At 37.3% G+C, this 20854-nt stretch overlaps 1 protein-coding gene across 6 annotated transcripts in view; it reads right to left on the bottom strand.

Annotated features, from left to right (window-relative positions):
• The window catches only part of ttn (titin), a 324330-nt gene that overhangs the window by 129432 nt on the left and 174044 nt on the right, over positions 1–20854 (bottom strand). For 3 of the 6 annotated variants that reach the window (XM_033023848.1, XM_033023850.1, XM_033023851.1), the window contains exons 139-153: positions 19999–20082; positions 19375–19455; positions 18918–18980; positions 18403–18480; positions 17690–17764; positions 14959–15027; positions 13785–13853; positions 11899–11967; positions 10678–10746; positions 9603–9671; positions 7308–7376; positions 6063–6131; positions 5310–5378; positions 4455–4523; positions 2120–2188 (exon numbers count right to left, since the gene is read on the bottom strand). In XM_033023848.1, the coding sequence (XP_032879739.1) occupies positions 2120–2188; positions 4455–4523; positions 5310–5378; positions 6063–6131; positions 7308–7376; positions 9603–9671; positions 10678–10746; positions 11899–11967; positions 13785–13853; positions 14959–15027; positions 17690–17764; positions 18403–18480; positions 18918–18980; positions 19375–19455; positions 19999–20082 (1071 nt within the window). Of the gene's footprint in view, positions 1–240; positions 328–1676; positions 1761–2119; positions 2189–4454; positions 4524–5309; positions 5379–6062; positions 6132–7307; positions 7377–9602; positions 9672–10677; positions 10747–11898; positions 11968–13784; positions 13854–14958; positions 15028–17689; positions 17765–18402; positions 18481–18917; positions 18981–19374; positions 19456–19998; positions 20083–20854 lie in introns of all 6 variants that reach the window. The other 3 variants (XM_033023845.1, XM_033023846.1, XM_033023847.1) reach the window with 2 other exon arrangements.

Genomic DNA, 20854 nt, shown 5'->3' with positions numbered 1-20854 from the left:
GAGATGAGATTTATATAATCAATAAGTACATTCTGAAAAAAAATCTCAAAGCAGCTATTATATAGTTTGTGATAAAGGTAAAAATGTAATAAACATTTTAAGACAACAAAAGTGCACATTTACAAAACATTACTGACATGTAAACAAAAGAATAATTTCTACAAGCCAGCCAAGCACTGGTGAAGTTCAGAGTAGAAAAAGAGCATTTTTTCTTAGCACACATAAGTGCTGGTTCTGTACCTTTTTTAGCCTTTTCTGGAATGAGTTGGGCTGTTCTTGAAACAGTGATAAGTGCAGGTTCAGCCTTCTTCTTGACAATTTTAGGCTCTTCAAATATCATTAATTTTCAAATTGAGTATTTGGTAAGATAAACAAATATAGGCAAAAGAATAAACGAACAAATATAGACAACAGAATAAACAAACAAACAAACAAATAGAGAAATAAATTGATTAGTACAACCTGGAATAGCTGACATCTAGATTTCAGAGGACATTATAATTATGTACAAAAGGCTGGAGTATCTCAGCAGGTCAGACACCACCTATGACAGGAAGAGGTGACATTTTGAATCTAGACCCTTCTTGACCCAAAATGTCACCTCTTCTTTTTCTCTAGAGTGATGTCTGACCCGTTGAGTTACTCCAGCTTTTTGTGTCTATCTTTGGATTAAACCAGCACCTGCAGTTATTTCCTACACATTATAATTATTTATAATTGGAAATGTTTTTAAAATTTGAAAATAATTTTCACAAAACAGGCTTGTCTTATAACTTCATAATATTTAGAAAACCCAACACAAAAATTTGAAGAATTGAAGTTAGACATTTTCTCTTCACTTCTGGAACCGCGTTTCACATTGAAAATGCACAGAATGAATGGAAAAAATATACCCCTCACAGATCCAATGTCAAACAAGGTCGGAACAGTTTTAATCCAATTCTTGGTAACCATTGTACTTCAGTGCAGAACTCTCATTTATTACTGATAAATTGTTAATCTATCCAGAATTTACAAAATAATTCTTGTGATTTTAATGTTGAAATTAAGATCATTAGATCTGGAAGCTGATTATTAGTGCAAGAAATGGGAAATTATTTAGTCTAGAGCATGGATATTCATCCATGTCACATAATATCTGTGTGGGATCCTTGTCTACCTGCACTCACCTGCTCTGGATGTGGAGGGCTGATCTCCCAGACCCTCTGCACCTGAGAGTTGGACTAGGAGGTCCAAATGATGAATAGGTCTCAATCAGCATAGACCTGTAGCCTAGCTTCCACAACATCCCTGGCAAGGTTTGGCAGAAGACAAAGCTATGGTGGAGCTTTGCTTTGTGTCAAAGTTCTCAAACATTATTACAGTTTTTAAATACCACTGATATTCGAAGACATTTAATGACAATTAATATTGAGGTAATTAATTAAAACTGATAGTAGCATATTAAAGAATATTGTTAATTAAACACATAAAAGCACAAAAACAAAGCAAAAGTAAGAGTCAAGCAATTGCTCTGCGAAATGCTTGTATGAAATATGTGAGTAAAAGCTATCTTTGAAAAGAAGACAAAACGAGGAGTGAAATCAGCCATCTGTATAATTGGTGCTCAGCAGTGCTCTGTTTTGTGTGCCTGTGGAAGTTTAGTTTTGCCCCACTTTCTTGGTGTGTTGTTTTACCTTCTTCTGGTTCCGGTTTCTCAACTTGTGGAACAGACACAGGCTTAACTTCTTCAGCGACTGGTTTCTTCAGAATCCCAGCAACTTTCAAAAGACATATTATATTTTTAAATTTAAATGATAAAAAAAAGCAAAATTTAACAAAATAGAAATTCATGCTGTACACAAAGCATGGACACAACAAAGCACGCATAATACACCTCTAAGATTGACTTTTATACCTATTTAAATAAGAAACTGGTTTCATTGTAAAGTGTGAACACCTCATAACTTTTCCACTATGTGCAATACCCTTGATTGTGCAATAGGGTTTATAACAATAACAACACATAAATATATCAAAAGAAACAAGGGCAGAGAATAGAATTAATAATTAGAAAGTAGCAAGGTACTTATTTGTTACATAATATTTTTTGCATTTAAACCAACAAAAAGATATCTACCTTTTTCTGGAGTAAGCACTTTCTTCAGTTTCAGTGGTTCAGGAGTTGGCTTCTTGGGAACTTCGGGCACTTCAAGAAATATTACATTTTTAAGATTATATGGAACTATTATAACCATACGTACCAATAAAACAAGCTCACATAACACAAACAATGAGGCAGTACTATTCAGTACCTAATATTTAATCTTCTCCAGAAAACAAACTGGATGAGAAATTGCTAACTGTAGTTATGGAGAAAATGGTACATGATTACCTTGCAAACAACACGCTAAACTAGTCCAAAAACAGTATTGGCAGGAGAGCTAGGATTTGTGAACTTAGAAAGAGTTAACCTTTCAGGTTAATTATTTTTTATCAATAGAATGGTTCAATGATAATTGTTCAATAGAATTTATAACAATAATACATACAATGCCCTCCATAATGTTTGGGACAAAAACCCATTGTTTATTTATTTGCCTCTGTACTCCACAATTTGAGATTAGTAATAGAAAAAAACTTGTGGTTAAAAATGCACATTGTCAGATTTTAATAAAGGCTATTTTTATACATTTTGGTTAGTCCCCCATTTCAGGGCACCATAATGTTTGGGACACAGCAATGTCATGAAACTGAAAGTAGTCATGTTTAGTATTTTGTTGCATATCATAGAAACATAGAAACATAGAAATTAGGTGCAGGAGTAGGCCATTCGGCCCTTCGAGCCTGCACCGCCATTCAATATGATCATGGCTGATCATCCAACTCAGTATCCCGTACCTGCCTTCTCTCCATACCCTCTGATCCCCTTAGCCACAAGGGCCACATCTAACTCCCTCTTAAATATAGCCAATGAACTGGCCTCGACTACCCTCTGTGGCAGAGAGTTCCAGAGATTCACCACTCTCTGTGTGAAAAAGGTTCTTCTCATCGGTCCTTTGGATGCAATGACTGCTTGAAGTCTGCAATTCATGGACATCACCAGTTGCTGGGTGTGTTCTCTGGTGATGCTCTGCCAGGTCTGTATTGCAGCCATCTTTAGCTTATGCTTGTTTTGGGGGCTAGTCCCCTTCAGTTTTCTCTTCAGCATATAAAAGGCATGCTCAATTGGGTTCAGATCGGGTGATTGACTTGGCCACTCAAGAATTGACCATTTTTTAGCTTTGAAAAACACCTTTGTTGCTTTAGCAGTTTGTTTGGGATCATTGTCTTGCTGTAGAATGAACCGCCGGCCAATGAGTTTTGAGGCATTTGTTTGGAACTTGAGCAGATAGGATGTGTCTATACACAATGTGAGCCAGTACCTTCAGCAGCCATACATGCCCAGGCCATAACACCCCCACCACTGTGTTTCACAGATGAGGTGGTATGCTTTGGATCTTGGGCAGTTCCTTCTCTCCTCCATATTTTGCTCTTGCCATCACTCTGATATCAGTTAATCTTCGCCTCATCTGTTCACAACACCTTTTTTCCAGAACTGTGGTTGCTCTTTTAAGTACTTCTTGACAAACTGTATCCTGGCCATCCTACTTTTGCGGCTAACCAATGGTTTGTATCTTGCAGTGTAGCCTCTGTATTTCTGTTCTTGAAGTCTTCTGCGGACAGTGGTCATTGACAAATCCACACCTGACCCCTGAAGAGTGTTTCTGAACTGTCGGACAGGTGTTTGGGGATTCTTCTGTCATCAGCTGTAGAGGTCTTCCTTGGCTTGCCAGCCCCTTTGCGATTAGCAAGCTCACCTGTGCTCTCTTTCTTCTCAATGGTGTTCCAAACAGTTGATTTTGGTAAGCTTAAAGTTTGGCTGATATCTCTAACAGTTTTATACTTGTTTCTTAGTCCACAGTGGCTTCTTTGACTTTCATTGGCACAACTTTGGTCCTCATGTTGATAAGCATCAATAAATGTTTCCAAAGGTGATGAAAAGACTGGAGGAAAGACTAGGTGCTGCAAGCTTTCTTATACCTGCATTAAGGAGGCATTTAAACAAACCTGAGCAATTACAAATACCTGTGAAACCACGTGTCCCAAACATTATGGTGCCCTGAAATGGGGGGACTATGTATAACACAGCTGGAATTTCTACCTGGTGAAACCAAAATGTATAAAAATACCCTTTAATAAAATCTGACAATGTGCACTTTAACCACATGTGATTTTTTTATATTACAAATCTCAAATTGTGGAGTACAGAGGCAAATAAATAAATGATGGGTCTTTGTCCCAAACATTATGGAGGGCACTGTACATATTTCAAAATTGTCAAAGACATAGAATATAATTAATGATTAAAAAATAGCAAAATATCTACTTTTCACAAAGTATTTTTTAGGCAGTTAAATCTGCAAAAAACCTACCTTTCTCTTGAGTAACTTCTTTCTTTGGTTTCAATGGTTCAGGGGCTGGCTTCTTCGGAACCTCAGGCACTTCAAGATAATTTACAATGTTGAGATTAAGTATAGCTATTATAACTAAAAGCACCAATAACAAATAAAAAGAGCACAAATATATGTGGCAAAAAAGTGTGATATCCAGTATTTGCTATTCTCTAGTACTGAAGGAGAACTGACTAACCACCAAGAACGAGTGCGTAGGAAATGTAACATTGTTAATCTATGTTCATTCATTACTTTATGGGCAACAGATTAAACTTGTCTAAAACCAGAAAAATATGTTGACCATGCTTTCTAAATAATCAAGACATTTATTTTCCTACCATATCTTCAGTCCATCTAATGCCCTGTCCCACGGTATGAGTTCATTCAAGAGCTCTCCCGCGTTAAAAAAAACAAACAAACTCGTGGTAAGCACGGAGAATGAACGTAGCGGGTACGTCGGAGCTCGGGGACATCTCTTAGCAGCTTGTAACGCTAACCACAGGTAAGCTCGGGAAGACTCGTGAAGATTTTTCAACATGTTGAAAAAGGTCCACGAGAGCCCCGAGTACCGACGAGCGGCCATTACCGTAAATCTCCGAGTTCGAATCAAGGCAAACTCGGGAGAACTCTTTGAATGAACTCGTACAGCGGGACAGGGCTTTTAAGATTTGTAATACCCTCAATTGTGGAATAGAGTTTATAACAATAATAACTGTTAGAATATATCAAAACAGTCAAGGACAGAATTAATAGAATCAAACTAATGGATTAGTAGAAAGGTACATATTTCTCACAACATATTTTTAGCATTTAAATCAATGAAAAGATATCTACCTTTTTCTGGAATAACCTCTTTCTTTAGTTTCAATAGTTCAGGAGTTGGCTTCTTAGGAACTTCAGGCACTTCAAGAAATATTATATTTTAAGATTAAATGCAACTATTATAAACCTAAAATCATAACCGATATAACAAGTAAAGGGAGCATAAATATAGTTACAGAGAATCGTGATAGCTAGTACTTGGTATTATCCTGTACTTGAGGAGAAACTAACTAACCACAGAGAACAAGTGTGCAGAAAAGGTAACATTGTTAATTTATGCTCATTCATGACCTTACGGAAATACATTAAACTTGTCGAAAACCAGAAAAAGATGTTGGCCATACTGACCAAGGATCAATCTAGGTATTTTTTGAAAAATCCCCATTGGCTGCAAATCATAATCATCCAATGGGATAATCCTGACATTTATTTTCCGACCAAGTCTCCAGCCCGACTAAAGATTGTTTATACCTTTGATTGTCCAATAGCATTTATAATAATAAGAACACACAAATATATATAAACAGACAAGGACATAGACTAGAATTAATAATAAAAAAGTAGAAAGGTACTAATTTAGAGTCATGAAGTTAAAAAGTACTACAGTGTGGAAACAGGGCCTTCGGCCCAACTTGGCCACACCGGCCAACATGTTCCATCTACACTAGTCCAACCTGCCTGCATTTGGCCCTTATTCCTCTAAACCTGTCCTATCCATTTCTCACGACATATTTTTAGCATTTAAATCGACAAAAAGAAACCTACCTTTCTCTGGGGTAACCTCTTTCTTTGGTTTCAATGGTTCAGGAGTTGGCTTCTTGGGAACTTCGGGCACTTCAAAATATATTATAATTTTAAGATTAATACAACTTCCGTAACCTAAAATTATTACTAATATAATGCTAAAAGAGTACAAATGTATTTGATAGGAAATCATGATAATTACTACTTGCTCTTCTCCTATACTGGTGAATAGCGCCCTATGACTAACTGAGAACAAGTGCGCAGAAAATGTTACATTATTCATCTATGCTTTCATTACTTTACAGGCAACAGATTAAACTTGTCAAAAATCAGTGAAAGGTTTGGCCCTACTGACCATGCTTTCTTTATCGTCTCCATTAATCTCTACTAATCATTATTCACTTCTGACTTAGCATTGATGTAAACCATAATGGCACAAGTCAAGTTTGAACATGTTGGTAAACGTTCCATTATGATAGCTGCATCACCAAAACATATTCCAGGTTGCTCACTGCAGCACATTCCTTTTTCTTGCAAGAAGTGGTAACATAAAAACAGGTATCAACCTCCATGGAAATGGCAATGCTGACCGCACTACCTAAATTATTAGATCTTTCCAGAATATGTGGATTCCAGTATTCTGGAAAATGCCATATTCATAACTGTTTAGAGGCAAGGTCACCTTGACTACAAAATCACAATTGTCCTTGCCCCAATTTGTGGTGGAAATTTGCCTAAATCTGGCCTGTTACCTGGAGGTAAAGTTCCATGGTTAGAGGGAAATGAGAAGAAATGGTTTCCTTTATTTCAAGTTATAAAGTATTAACACGAGCATGATGTTGTTTCAGTAACAAAAACAGCTCGATAAATCATTTTGGTTAAATTAATGATTGCTACTAAAAATACTATTTATTCTTTATGCAAAGATCAAATGATGTTTTATGTTTACTATTTGAATGAAATCAGTGAAGTTATATAGGCATCCAGTCAATGTCAACAATGATCTGAGTGATTTTTGTAAATTCTCCGATGACAGCAATGTTATAATCAGCCAATGGAGTAATCCAAAATTTATTTTCCTACCATGTCTCCAGCCCTTCGAAAGATTTTTATACCCTTAATTGTCCAATAGACTTTATAACAACAATAACACCCAAATATATAAAAAACAGACATGGACATAGAATGGAATTAATAATTTAAAAAGTGGCAAGGTACATTTCTGACAACATACTTTTAGCGCTTAAATCACAAAAGAAAACATACCTTTCTCTGGAGCAACCTCTTTCTTTGGTTTCAATGGTTCAGGCGCTGGCTTCTTAGGTACTTCGGGCTCTTCAAGAAATATTATAAAATTGATATTAAATATAACTACTGTAACAAAACATAACCAATATAAAAAAGAGCACAAATATGTGTGACGTTAAATCCTGATTCCAAATACTTTTAGAGTTTCCTTTATTGTCATTCAAACTTTTAGTTTGAACAAAATTGCGTACCTTGCAGTCTTAACAGAAATTAAAGTAACAGAACACACAATGAACACAGTTTAACATCCACCACAGTGAGTCTACCAGGCACCTCCTCACTGTGATGGAAGGCAAAAGTCTTAAAGTCCTTATCGGTGGGCGGCGCGACTCTCGTCAGCAGCGGCCTCTGCAGTCCGTCTGTGTTTTATTATTTTTTGTCTCATTTTTATGTAGTTTTTGTTATTTTTTTTGTTGGGGTATGTGTGTGGGGGGGTGGGGGTGGTGTGGGGGGGAGGGGGTAACTTTAAAATCTTTCCCCTGCACGGGAGACCCGACCTTTTCTTTGTCGGGTCTCCGTTGTCGTTGGGGCTGCAACGTGGAGCGGCCTCCAGCAGGAACGACCTGGGGTTCCAGCTGCGGAGCTGCCGACTACTCACCGTCACGGGGCTGGCCGAGTCAGGAGCGGGTGGAGCTGTGGTGGAACGCTGCTGCCACCCGACCTCCGGAGATTCGGAGGCTGCAGCTGCGGGTTTGGCGGACGGCGGCACAGGGAGCCCGCGGGTCCCTGCTGGGTGACCGCTTTTCGGGGCTTCCGCAACGGCGACTTCTCCCGCCCGAGTTGCGGGGTTGAAGAGCACCTGGAGCGGGGCCTTACACCATCGCCCCGCGCGGCTTGGAATGGCCGCGGGACTCTGCGGGCGCACGCCGGGGGCTCTAACACCAAGACCCGGTGCGCGACCTTGCATCACCCGGCGTGGCTTTAATGGCCGCGGGACAATCGCCATCGCCAGCCGGGGGCTTTGACTTTAACTCTGACTCTGACATGGGGGGGAGAGTGCAGTGGAGAGATAAGTTTTTTTTGCCTTCCATCACAACGATGTGATGGATGTTTGTGTAAACTGTGTTGTGTCTTGGGTCTTTTTGTTTTGTAATGTATGGCTGCAGAAACGACATTTCGTTTGGACCTCAAGGGGTCCAAATGACAATAAATTGAATTGTATTGTATGTATTGTATTGTATTGTATCTCTTCCTTCCTTGGTCTCCCTCTGCGTTGAGGCGATCCAGGCTTTCAATGTTGGGACCCCCGCCCGGTGATGGTAAGTCCCGCGGCCGAATCCGAGCTCCGCGAACGGGCCGATTCAAACTCCGCGGCCCGGGGCGGACGAAGCTGCCACCATCCAGTCCAGTGGACGAAGCTGTTGTGGCGGGAGCTCCGGTGAATCGGTCACCAACCGTGGACTTGCAAGCTCCCGATGTTGTCGTCCACTGGGCCCGCGGCCGAAGCCTCCGAGGCTCCGAAGTCGGGCCGCAGCCGCAGCGCCACCACAGCCCCGAAGTTGGCCAGCCTCGCGATGGCGAGTCCACAGGCTCTGCCTCTGGAGCCTCGAGGTCGGTCCCAGTTGGAGGCCGCCAGCTTCGCGATTAGGCCTCAGCGAGGACGGAGACGGAGACGGAGATACGACCAAGAAAAGGTCGCACCCCCTTGAAGGAAGAGGCTAAAACAAGTTTCCCCCACCCCCCACACATACACAACTAAAAATAAACTAAAACATACATCCAACAAGACAAAAGAAAACAAAAAAAAGGAAAAGACAGACGGACTGCAGGCGAGCCGCAGCTGCATGGCAGCGCCGCCCCTTCCGCTGCTCTTCCCTTGTGCTGAAGGATGAGCCGACTAACCTCTGAGAACGAGTGCGCATAAAATGTAACATCATGAATATATGCTCATTCATTGGGCAACAGATTAAACTTGTCTAAAACTAAATGTTGTTGGCCATATTGACTATGCTTTCTGATCAACTCCATTGAACTCAACTTAACTCTGCCATTCGTATACTTCACCTCAGACTCAGCATCAATTTTTGCAGCAAATCTTATATTCAGCCAATGGAATTATCTTGACATTTATTTTCCTATCCTATCTTCAACCCATCTAAAGACTTTGTTATATCCTTGGTAGAGTTTTCAAAAATAATAACATAAATATACAAAGACAGACAAGAACATAGAATAGAATTAATAATTAAAAAAGCTAGGTATTTATTTCTCACAACATGTTTTTAGCATTTAAATCAACAAAAAGAAACATACCTTTCTCTGGAGCAAGCTCTTTCTTTGGTTTCAATGGTTCAGGAGTTGGCTTCTTAAGAACCTCAGGCACTTCAAGAAATATTATAAGATTAAATATAAAGAATATAACATGATTATAATCAACATATCAAGTAAAAACCGCCCATATATATCTGAGAATTGTGATGCCTAGAACGGCTTAGAATCCAGCTAAGATTCCAAGGATAGAAGAAATTGAGAAGAAATGGCCTCTTTCTATTTCAAGTTATAAAGTCTTAACACAAGCATTATTCTTTTAAGTAACCAAAGTCAGCTCCCTATATTATTTTGTTTACATTTTGTTTCCTACTAAAAGTTCTATTTATGGTTTTTGCAAATATCAAATTTTGGGTGGGAATCCTTTCTTCATAATCAGCCAATGGCATTTATTTCCCTGTCCTATCTCTAGCCCTTCTAAAGATTTGTTATACCCTTCATTGCGCAATAAAGCTTATAACAATAATGACACATAACTATATGGAAACAGACATGGACATAGAATAGAATGAATAATTAAAAAGAACCAAGGTACTAATTTAGTCATAAAGTCAAAGTGTCTTATGGCCCTGTCCCACGGTACGAGTTCATTCCGAGAGCTCTCCCAAGTTAAAAAAAAATCAAACTTGTGGTAAGCACGGAGAATGATCGTAGCGGGTACGTCTGAGCTCGGGGACGTCACTTAGCGGCTCGTAACGCTAACGGCAGGTACTTGGGATGACTCGCTAACGGCAGATAAGCTCAGGAAGACTCGTGAAGATTTTTCAACATGTTGAAAAAAATATCCGCGAGAGCCCCGAGTACCGACGAGAGGCCATTACTGTAAATCTCCGAGTTCGAATCAGGGCAAACTCGGGAGAACTCTTAGAATGAACTCGTACCGTGGGACAGGGCTTTTACAGTGTGGAAACAGGGCCTTCGGCCCAACTTGCCCACACCGGCCAACATGTTCCATCTACACTAGTCCAACCCGCCTGCATTTGGCCCATATTCCTCTAACCTGTCCTATCCATTTTTCACGACATATTTTTAGCATTTAAATCGACAAAAAGAAACCTACCTTTCTGTGGTGTAACCTCTTTCTTTGGTTTCAATTGTTCAGGAGTTGGCTTCTTGGGAACTTCGGGCACTTCAAAATATAATATAATTTAAAGATTAATACAACTTCTGTAACCTAAAATTATAACTATTATAATGTTAAAAGAGTACAATTGTATGTGATAGGGAATCATGATATCTACTACTTGCTCTTCTCCTATACTGGAGGGAGGAACTGACTAACTGAGAACAAGTGTGCAGAAAATGTAACATTATTAATCTATGCTTTCATTATTTTACAAGCAACAGATTAAACTTGTCAAAAACCAGTGAAAGGTTTGGCCCTACTGACCATGTCATCTCCATTCAACTCAATTTATCTCTACTAATCATTATTCACTTCAGACTTAGCATTGATGTAAACCATAATGGCACAAGTCAAGTTTCAACATGCTGGTAAATGTTCCATTATGATAGCTGCATCACCAAAACATATTCCAGGTTGCTCACTGCAGCACACTCCTTTTTCTTGCAAGAAGTGGTAACATAAAAACAGGTATCAACCTCCATGGAAATGGCAATGCTGACCGCACTACCAGAATTGTGAGATCTTTCCTGAATCTCTGGATTTCAGTATTCTGGAAAAAGCCATATTCATAACTGTTTAGAGGCAAGGTCACCTTGACTACAAAATCACGGTTGTCCTTGCCCCAATTTGTGGTGGAAATTTTGCTTAAATCTGGCCTGTTACCTGGAGGTAAAGTTCCATGGTTAGAGGGAAATGAGAAGAAATGGCTTCCTTTATTTTGTTATATAGTATTACCACAAACATTACCACAATAAAAGATATTATTATTATTATTAAATTATGATAGCTACTAAAATATTTATTATTCTTTATGCTAATATCAAATGATGTTTTACATTTACTATTTGAATGAAATCAGTGAAGTTATCCATTCAATGTCCACAATGATCAATCTGAGCGACTTTTGTAAATTCTCCGATGACTGCATATGTTATAATCAACCAATGGAATAATCCAAAATGTATTTTCCTACCATGTCGCCAGCCCTTCGAAAGATTTTTATACCCTTAATTGTCCAATAGACTTTATAACAACAATAACACACAAATATATAAAAACAGACATGGACATAGAATGGAATTAATAATTTAAAAAGTGGCAAGGTACATTTCTGACAACATACTTTTAGCGCTTAAATCACAGAAGGAAACCTACCTTTCTCTGGAGCAACCTCTTTCTTTGGTTTCAGTGGTTCAGGCGCTGGCTTCTTAGGTACTTCGGGCTCTTCAAGAAATATTATAAAATTGATATTAAATACAACTACTGTAACAAAACATAACCAATATAAAAAAGAGCACAAATATGTGTGACATTGAATCGTGATTCCAAGTACTTGCTCTTCCCTTGTGCTGAAGGATGAGCTGACTAACCTGTGAGAACGAGTGCGCAGAAAATGTAAGATTATGAATCTTATGTTCATTCATTGGGCAACAGATTAAACTTGTCTAAAACTACTAAATGTTGTTGGCCATATTGACCATGCTTTCTGATCAACTCTATTGAACTCAACTTAACTCTGCCATTCATATACTTCACCTCAGACTCAGCATCAATTTTTGCAGCAAATCTTATATTCAGCCAATGGAATTATCTAGACATTTATTTTCCTATCCTGTCTTCAGCCCATCTAAAGATTTTTTTATACCCTTGGTAGAGTTTTTAAAAATAATAACATAAATATACAAAAACAGACAAGAACATAAAACAGAATTAATAATTAAAAAAACAAGGTATTTATTTCTCACAACATGTTTTTAGCATTTAAATTAACTAAAAGAAATATTATAATTTTAAGATTGAAACAACTATTTTAACCAAAAGTACCAATATAACAAATTAAGGTAGCACAAATACACATGGCAGAGAAATGTGATACCACCTAGTTTCCCTTTCCCAGTAAATGTACTGGGGGTGAAATTGACTAGTCACTGAGAACCAGAATGCCGAAAATGTCATATTAATCATCTGTGTCATCACTTTGCAGTCAACAGATTAAACTGTTCTAAAATCAGGAAAAAAATGGGAATGCTTAGCAGGTCAAGCAGCATCTCTGAAGAGAGACAGGTCAACAGCCTTTAATTGAACTTTCACCTATTCTGGATTAATTTCATCAACTTGAAATGCTAACACGTTTCCTCTACCCACCAGTGCCACAAGACCTGCAGTGATTTTGCAATGTTTTCTGTTTTAAATTCAGTTTTCCAAAATCATTTTTTCATTTGTCTTTTAATAAATGTTCACTATTACGTTGTATATTGGTTGCAGATTTTGGGAATGGACCTCATAATGTCCATGACTTAAGCAATATAAGATGTGGAAAGTAAATGAAGGGATGCACCTACAGAGACAGCCAGCCCTCAAGGCACTGTCGTACTTAGCACCATTGCAAAACGCAGAAACAATGCTCAGTTGCTTGGGTATGCTGATGATATTGTTACTTGTTGCAGCTTTACAGAACCATTAATGCAATAAATATACCATAATCAATAATACAATAAATCAATAATCAGTAATAATTGGTAGTCAGACCATAATAGTGCAAAACTGAAACGTGTAATGCGTCCAAAACCAAATTTCATTATTGCTGAGATAGGATTGTGGTTAATGTTGCGCGATGTTCAAGAATCTGTTGGTTGCTGGAAGGAAGCTATTTTCGAACATGGTTCACGGTTTATCGTCATCCCAATCGTAGTGGTGAGATAGGTAGACACAAAATGCTGGACAGTCAGGGAGAGAGGGAAGGCAAGGGCTATTTGAAGTTAGAGAAGTACCTTGCTTTCCCTCTCTCTCCATTTGTACGAGTTCTCTACTGCCAGCAAATCATTACCGTCCAATAAAATAATCCTGACATTTATTTCGCTATCAAATCTCAGGCACATCTACAGGTTTGTTACACCCTGATTGTGCATAGAGTTCATAGCAATAACACATAATTATATGAAAATTGACAAGGACATAGAACAGAATTAATAATTAAAAAGTTGCGGGGTCCTTATTTCACATAAACATTTAAAACAATTTATTCAACAAAAGAAACCTACCTATTTTTGGCGTAACCTCTTTCTTTGGCTTCAATGCTTCAGGAACTGGCTTCTTAGGAACTTCAGGCACTTCAAGAAATATTGTAATTTTAATTAGCAACTATTGTAACCAAAAAGACTAATATTACAAGTTAAATAGCATACAGAAATGTGATATAGAAATGCAATACTAACTAGTTTCTCTTCTCCTATAAATGCACTGGAGGTAAAATTGGCTAACTACTGAGAATAAGCATGCTGAAGATATTACATTATTAATTTGTGCTCATTCATCACTTTGCAGGCAAACTGGTTTAAAGCCAGAAAATTATGGGGATATTTAGCAGGTTAGGTAGTATCTGTGAAAAGAGGAAGGTCGTAGGTCGATAATCTTTCTTCAGGATAATAAACTGAATGTTCACCATTAATGAACATTCACCTATCAACCTGAATGTTCACCTATCAACCTGAAACACTAATACGGCTTCTCTACCCATCAATGCTGCTGGACCTTCAGAGAATGTGCAGCGTTTTGTGTCTTAAATTCAGTTTCCAGGAATCTGCAGTTATTGATCTTTCACCGAAATTTCATTGTTACGTTGTTTACTGCTGCATATATTGTAAGCCCCCTTAAGGCAATGCAAGATATGGAAAGGAAATAAATGCAGTACCCACAGAGATAGCAGGCCTTCAATATATCCATCAGTAGATAGTTGGAACAAGTAACAATGGAGACTAATGGTAAAACTATTGCTTTAAGAACATGAAAGCAACACAATAAAAAAAAAGAATAACCCAGAAAGTGATCTCAACTTCCTTCAAATCCCACAAGTCACGTTCACTGCTTACTTCATTAACTTACTTACTGATAATCTCCATTCACCTTTATATTGGCTATTGGAATGAATTTAGTAAAGCCATAAATATAAGTACTGAGTCATTGACAACAATCTCTCTAAGAGATTTTCATAATTTTCATTGCCAGCAAAACTATAAACAACAAAGTAATTTTCCTGCTATATCCCCCTTAGTACATTCATACTAAGGTCCATCTAAAGGTTTGTTATACTCTTGATTGTGCAACAGAGTTTATAATATTGATTATAACACATAAATACTGCAAAACGTACAAGGGAATATAATAGAATTAACAATTAAAAATAGCAAGGTACTTAATCCACAAAATGTTATCTACCTTTTTCTGGAGCAACTTCTTTCTTTGGTTTCAATGGTTCAGGAACTGGCTTCTTAGGAACCTCGGGCACTTAAGAAAAGTTATGATTTTAAGATTAAATACAACTGTCCTAATATAATACATGAATATAACAACATAGCACTAACACGTGACAGCAACATTCACTTGACATTTAGTGTTCTGCATTAAACATATTGGAGGGCAAAGTAGCCAACCAACAAGAACAGGAATGTTGCACAGGGGACATGAACAATCTGTGCTCATTCATTACTTTGAAGGCAACAGGACTGGTTTGAAAACAGTAAAAGATGGTAATACTTGGCATGTTTGGTAGCATCTAAGAAGAGAGTAGTTAACCCTCGAAATCGATGGTGCTGATGGAAGGTCAATGAACAAAAGTTTCACATGCCTGAAACATTCATTTTGTTTCACTCTCCCTGAATGATGCCAGATCTGCCGAGAAATTAAACTTCTTGGTTTCATTTCACACTTCAAGTATCTAGTTTTTATTCCTTCCCATTAATATTAACTGGTACGTTACCATAGAAGGGTCTCAACCGAAACATCACCAATTCCTTCTCTCCAGAGATGCTGCCTGTCCTACTGAGTTACTCCAGCATTTTGTGTCTATTAACTGGAACGTTGTTTACTGACTTCAGGAATAATTTAATAACATTAAAATAAAAACAATAGGATGTATAGGCCACTCAACTGCACAAGGTTACCCTGTAATTCACTGTCAATAAGTGCCCCAGGCATCATTTCTACCTACGTCAATTCCCCATCATCCTTAATTCCTTGATCTTTCAAACAATGCCTACTTAATTGTTAAATACCCCCAACAACTTAGCTACCTCATTCCTGTGGTGCAGAATTCACAACCTTGTGCAAGTCGAAGTTTCCACACACCTCAGTTTTAAATGACTACCCTTTAATTATGTGGCCATGATCCTGTAAGGGCTCTGATAACATTTATGGCAAAAACAACATACTGGCAACCTGTTAAAGGAGAAATGCAGTCAGGCTGCAAGATACTTTTGGAGATTCCTTTCAAAAGTCGATCAAGGCCATGATAAGTTCAGCAATCATGTTTTATGTGAAAGAATGTATTCCAAGATTTTCAAGCTATATAAGATACCAAAACAAAATGGCTGGAGTCCTGAAGCATGAATATAGAGATTTAGGCATAAAGTTAAAAAGCAAGACCTCAGACGTAGTAATTCTAGACTACTCCAAGTGTATAAGATAGTGAGAGTAGGAATAGGAAGGGTGAATGAGACAGATAAATGCCTGGATGAGGAGCTGGTGCAAGGAGCAGGGTTCAGATCTTTGGACAACTGGGATGACTTCTGGGGCAGATGTGACCTATACATGAGGGATGGGTTGCACCCGAATTGGAAAGGGACTGATACCATAGCAGGACGGTTTGCAAGTGCTATGAGGTTTAAATTAGATTAGCAGGGGGGGATGAGATCCAATGCAGTAGAGAGGCAGGTATAAGGATGGAAGTCAATGCAGAAATCAATGACAGCAAGATAAACTGACAGGACGGGCAGGAGTAACAACAGGGAGTGAGGAAATATGTTTGGATTAAATTGTACTTTTTTTCAATAAAAGAGGCCTGACAGGTAAGGCAAGTTAATTCAGGGTGTTGATAGGTTTGTGCGACTAGGAAATTTACAGAACTATTCCAACTGTTACAGAAGCCTGACTATGTGCGACTATTACAGAAACCTGGCTAATAGAGGTTCAGGACTGGCAGCTTAATGCTCTAGGGTACAGCTGCTACAGGTGAAATATAGGGCGGGGGGGGGGGGGGATTGTTTTATTGATTAAGGAGAACATCACAACAGTAGTCCAAGATCACATTATTGAGGGACCAACCAGTGAGGCTATGTGAGTGGAGATGAGAAATAAAAAGCGGATGATCACCTATTTGGGATTGTACCGTAAGGCCCCAAATAGTTAATCTGCAAGACTAATAGGATTCTCATGGTAGGGAATTTTAACTTTCCCAATATAGACTGGGACTGCTAATCTATAATTAGTGTAAAGGGCATAAATGGGGTGGAATTTGTCAAGTGTGTTCAGGAAAGTTTTGTCAGGCAGGGGAGACGGCAACACTTGACATTCTTAGGGAATTGGGCAGGACTATTGGACTATTGTCTATTGAGCAATTTGGGACCAGTGGCAACAGTTTTACTGGCTTTAAAGTAATTAGGGATAAGGACAGGGTTGGTCTACAAGATAAAGTTCTAAATTGGGCAATGCCAACTTTGATTGTATTACACAAGAACTTGCAAAAGTTGAATTGGGGTAAATCCAAAATAGCCTATTTTGTGAGGTGAAAACAGCCAATTTGTAAAATAATGATCTTCAAAAGGGTTGAAATTAAGATTACTATCTTTAAGTTCACAGGTCTATAAAGCTGCAGCAAGTGAAGGGCCTGTCCCACTTGGCCGTCATTTGCGTGTAATTTACGCGTCACGACACACGTGATGCGCGCATGGTGCGCATTGACATAGGCAGTGACGCGCGGCCGCGCGCGACGTCGCAGGATTTTGTGATGTACAAAATCTTCGCACGCCATCTGCGTGACGCGCAAATGACGGCCAAGTGGGACAGGCCCTTAAGACTTTAATTATTCCAGTGCATTATATCTAGTGCATTATAAGACAAATAAACACGATTGAACTGCTGAAAGCTGTATAAACCCCAAGTTTTCTTGTACCTTTAGGTTTAGCATCCTCTTTTGGAGTGGTAGCTGGTTTCAGTTCATCAATTTTCTGCTTAGGAACCTCTGGCACTTTAAAGAACAATAGAATCATTTAATAATGGGTTGCTGAAGAAACTGTACAACTTTAATGATTTACATTTGACTTTTATCCACAATAAAACATACAAAAACTAGACATAACAGAAGGCTATTGGAAAATGTTCTTTAAATTAATAACTTACCTATATTAATAAGTAAAACCATGTTTACTTATGAATGCAGTATACTGTTTTTTTGTGTTAATGCAATTAAAAAATATCCTATGCTATTTCTCCAGTTAAATGAAAAAAAAACACAATTTATTCATGTAATAAAATATTCATGTAAAAGTGGACGAATACAATTACTAATATCTGTATTTTTGACCCTCCCTTCACCACCTCCAGTTTAAATTCCAGTTGGAATATTTTGGAGGACCAAGAAACCAAGAACCAAGAACCAATCCACAAATTATTGGATATATTCTCTATTGTACAAAATATGTCATTGACATTTACAACGTGGATAACACAAAGACACAATATATCACAACACAAATGGACACTACACAATGATAATGAAAACTGGATTTAAGTGTGCACAAAGATGATCCAAAGGGACATGGGCAAGACCAGAACATTATCAGACATCAAAAGAATTTAACTCAAATCCTTCCTTTTAGCATATACCTTTTTTTGGTGGAACTTTTACTTTTCCTGGAACAGCAACTTGCTTCTCCACTTCAATAACAGGCTCTTTCGGAAGCTCTGACATTTTAAAGAATATTATTATCATCTTAGAGTAGGATTATTTTAGAATTAGTTCATTTCAAGATTGAGAAAATGATAGTCTAAACTAAGATGAGTGACAGACAAAAATAAAAATAAAATATTGTATTTTGTCTTGTATAAATATAACTACTGATTAATAGAAACTATCGTACTTGACATTAGTTTTTTTACAGACAGTAAGATGAATTGTACATACAAATAAGAAACATAAACTATGTTAACTATCACGCTGCAGCACAGTAGGGTTAGATGAAGAAACAAATTAATGAAATTCATGCTGGAACAAGAAGCACTTTAAGTAAAATCTTATCATGACTTGCAGACAAAAATATAATATTTGCTTTTAAATTGATGCAAAGAACAGGCCCCATAACTTATGGGCTTTATATGGGATGTTCCCATGTCGTTAATACCTTTGGTCAGTGTAATTTCCTTCCATGATTCTTCAGCAAATGGTTCCTTTGGAACATCTGGCACTTTAAAGAACATTATTGATTTAAGATGAGTTTCAGGTAAGAATAACAATAAAGCTAATTAAACAATCCAGGCACTTATAAGACATATACTATATGTATACCTAAAACACAATGTAAATGCAGAATAATTGTTTAATCAAAGGTAGCAAATCATTGTAAATAGTAATAATGCCAAGCTTCAGGATTGGTGAAGTGTTTTTGAGAAGAGTGTACTTGCTATCATTATCTTCATGAGAAAGAAAGTTTACTCTTGATTTTCAGTTTGGTTAAAAATAAGAAGTACTAAATCATTTTCTGGATAGGATCAAAGAAGTGCCCATATTATATAAAAACTTGATTTTAAGGCACAAAGAGGAAAGACTAAGAAATTTTTGTACAGATTTTTTTAATATACCTGTTATCAGAGTTGTCTTTTCTCTTGTAATTTTAACTGTTTGGACTTGTTCAGGTTTGGGTTTCTGTGGAATCTCCAGAACTGAAGAATAATAATTGATCATTATAGGTTTATTGATCACTTATGTGACTCAGATTTGAGTACAAATTAAGAAAACATGAAACATACACAGCAGACAATATTGATATAGTTGCAATTTTCTTGTACAGGACATACATATTAAAACATTTTAGATGAATATTTTTTAGGAATTTAAACATCAAATAATCAGAAGAATAATTTTATGATGTAATATCTCAGCCACAATAATAAAAAAATAAAAAATCATTATTAATTGTATTAAATTATAAAATATTATTTTGTATTAACCCGTTAATTAAGTTTAACTGATAGCAGTAAGATGAACAGCAAAACATTTTGTTTAGTTTATCATTTCTATGACAGTACAAACAATACAATCAGACAATACAATACAATCAGATGTATTGCGTACATGCACATTGAACAAAATTATAAATGAAAAAATGGCTAGGATTTTTAGGGATGGACTTAGAAAGATGGAAAGCAGGGATTACTTTCATAATATAGCATGAAAGTCTGTAAGAAATCCCAAGCATGTTGTACCTTTAACAGGAGCAGCCGCTTTTCTCTCATGAACAACGTCTTGTTGGAATTCTTCAATCACAGTCTTCGTATAAGCTTCTTTCACTTAGAAGAATATTGTTGTTGTTTAAAGATGCAATTCATTCAATAAAACATAAATAGTTTTGAAACCATTGAAAACAAGAGTCAAGAGTGCAGAATCAAAGCGTAAATGACATAACAACATCAACGAACATTTTATTTTAGAAAGACATGGTATTTAAATGTCTATGGACCAAGTAGGTAAAGATTTATGTGGAACAGTGAGACCATGTGCCACTGGCAAACTCAATAGTATGTAAAATTGAAGAAATAGGTCTAATTTGGTGATAAATCAGTACAAAATCCAGTAGGGAATTTAAAATGTTCAGTTTAAAATTGAGCATAAAACAATAAGGGCTCTGTAGTGAGAAGATGTTTTAACTATCCACTTACATCTTATACATCCCAGGGATTCCTGACAAACTTGATGGGTGGCAGGAATGCAAATGTATTATTTTGCTCTGTGAAGTTTAGATGGCTTTATGATTGTAGAGATCCAGATGTTGGGATTGGGGATTGCACAACACTATGTTGGGGAGTTCCCTATCCTGCCTTCTGTCATTATGATCTGGTACAAACTCTGAGATTTCTTGATTTCAGAGAGGTTTGTGGGCCATGGATTAAGAGACAAGGGGAAGGCATTGAATTTTTTAAATATTTAATATTTTGCTTTAGTTTATAATAATTTTGTCATTTATGTATTTTTGTTAATTTTGTGTATTTCTTCAATGAAAAATAAAAAACTAATTTATTTAAACCGCATTTCCCCAATAAAACATAAAAAGCGCACCCATAT

Source organism: Amblyraja radiata, chromosome 7 (assembly GCF_010909765.2).
Source record: "Amblyraja radiata isolate CabotCenter1 chromosome 7, sAmbRad1.1.pri, whole genome shotgun sequence".
Taxonomy (NCBI): Eukaryota; Metazoa; Chordata; class Chondrichthyes; order Rajiformes; family Rajidae; genus Amblyraja; species Amblyraja radiata.
Note: the sequence above shows the minus strand (reverse complement) of the source record. Positions and strands in the feature narration are given on the sequence as shown.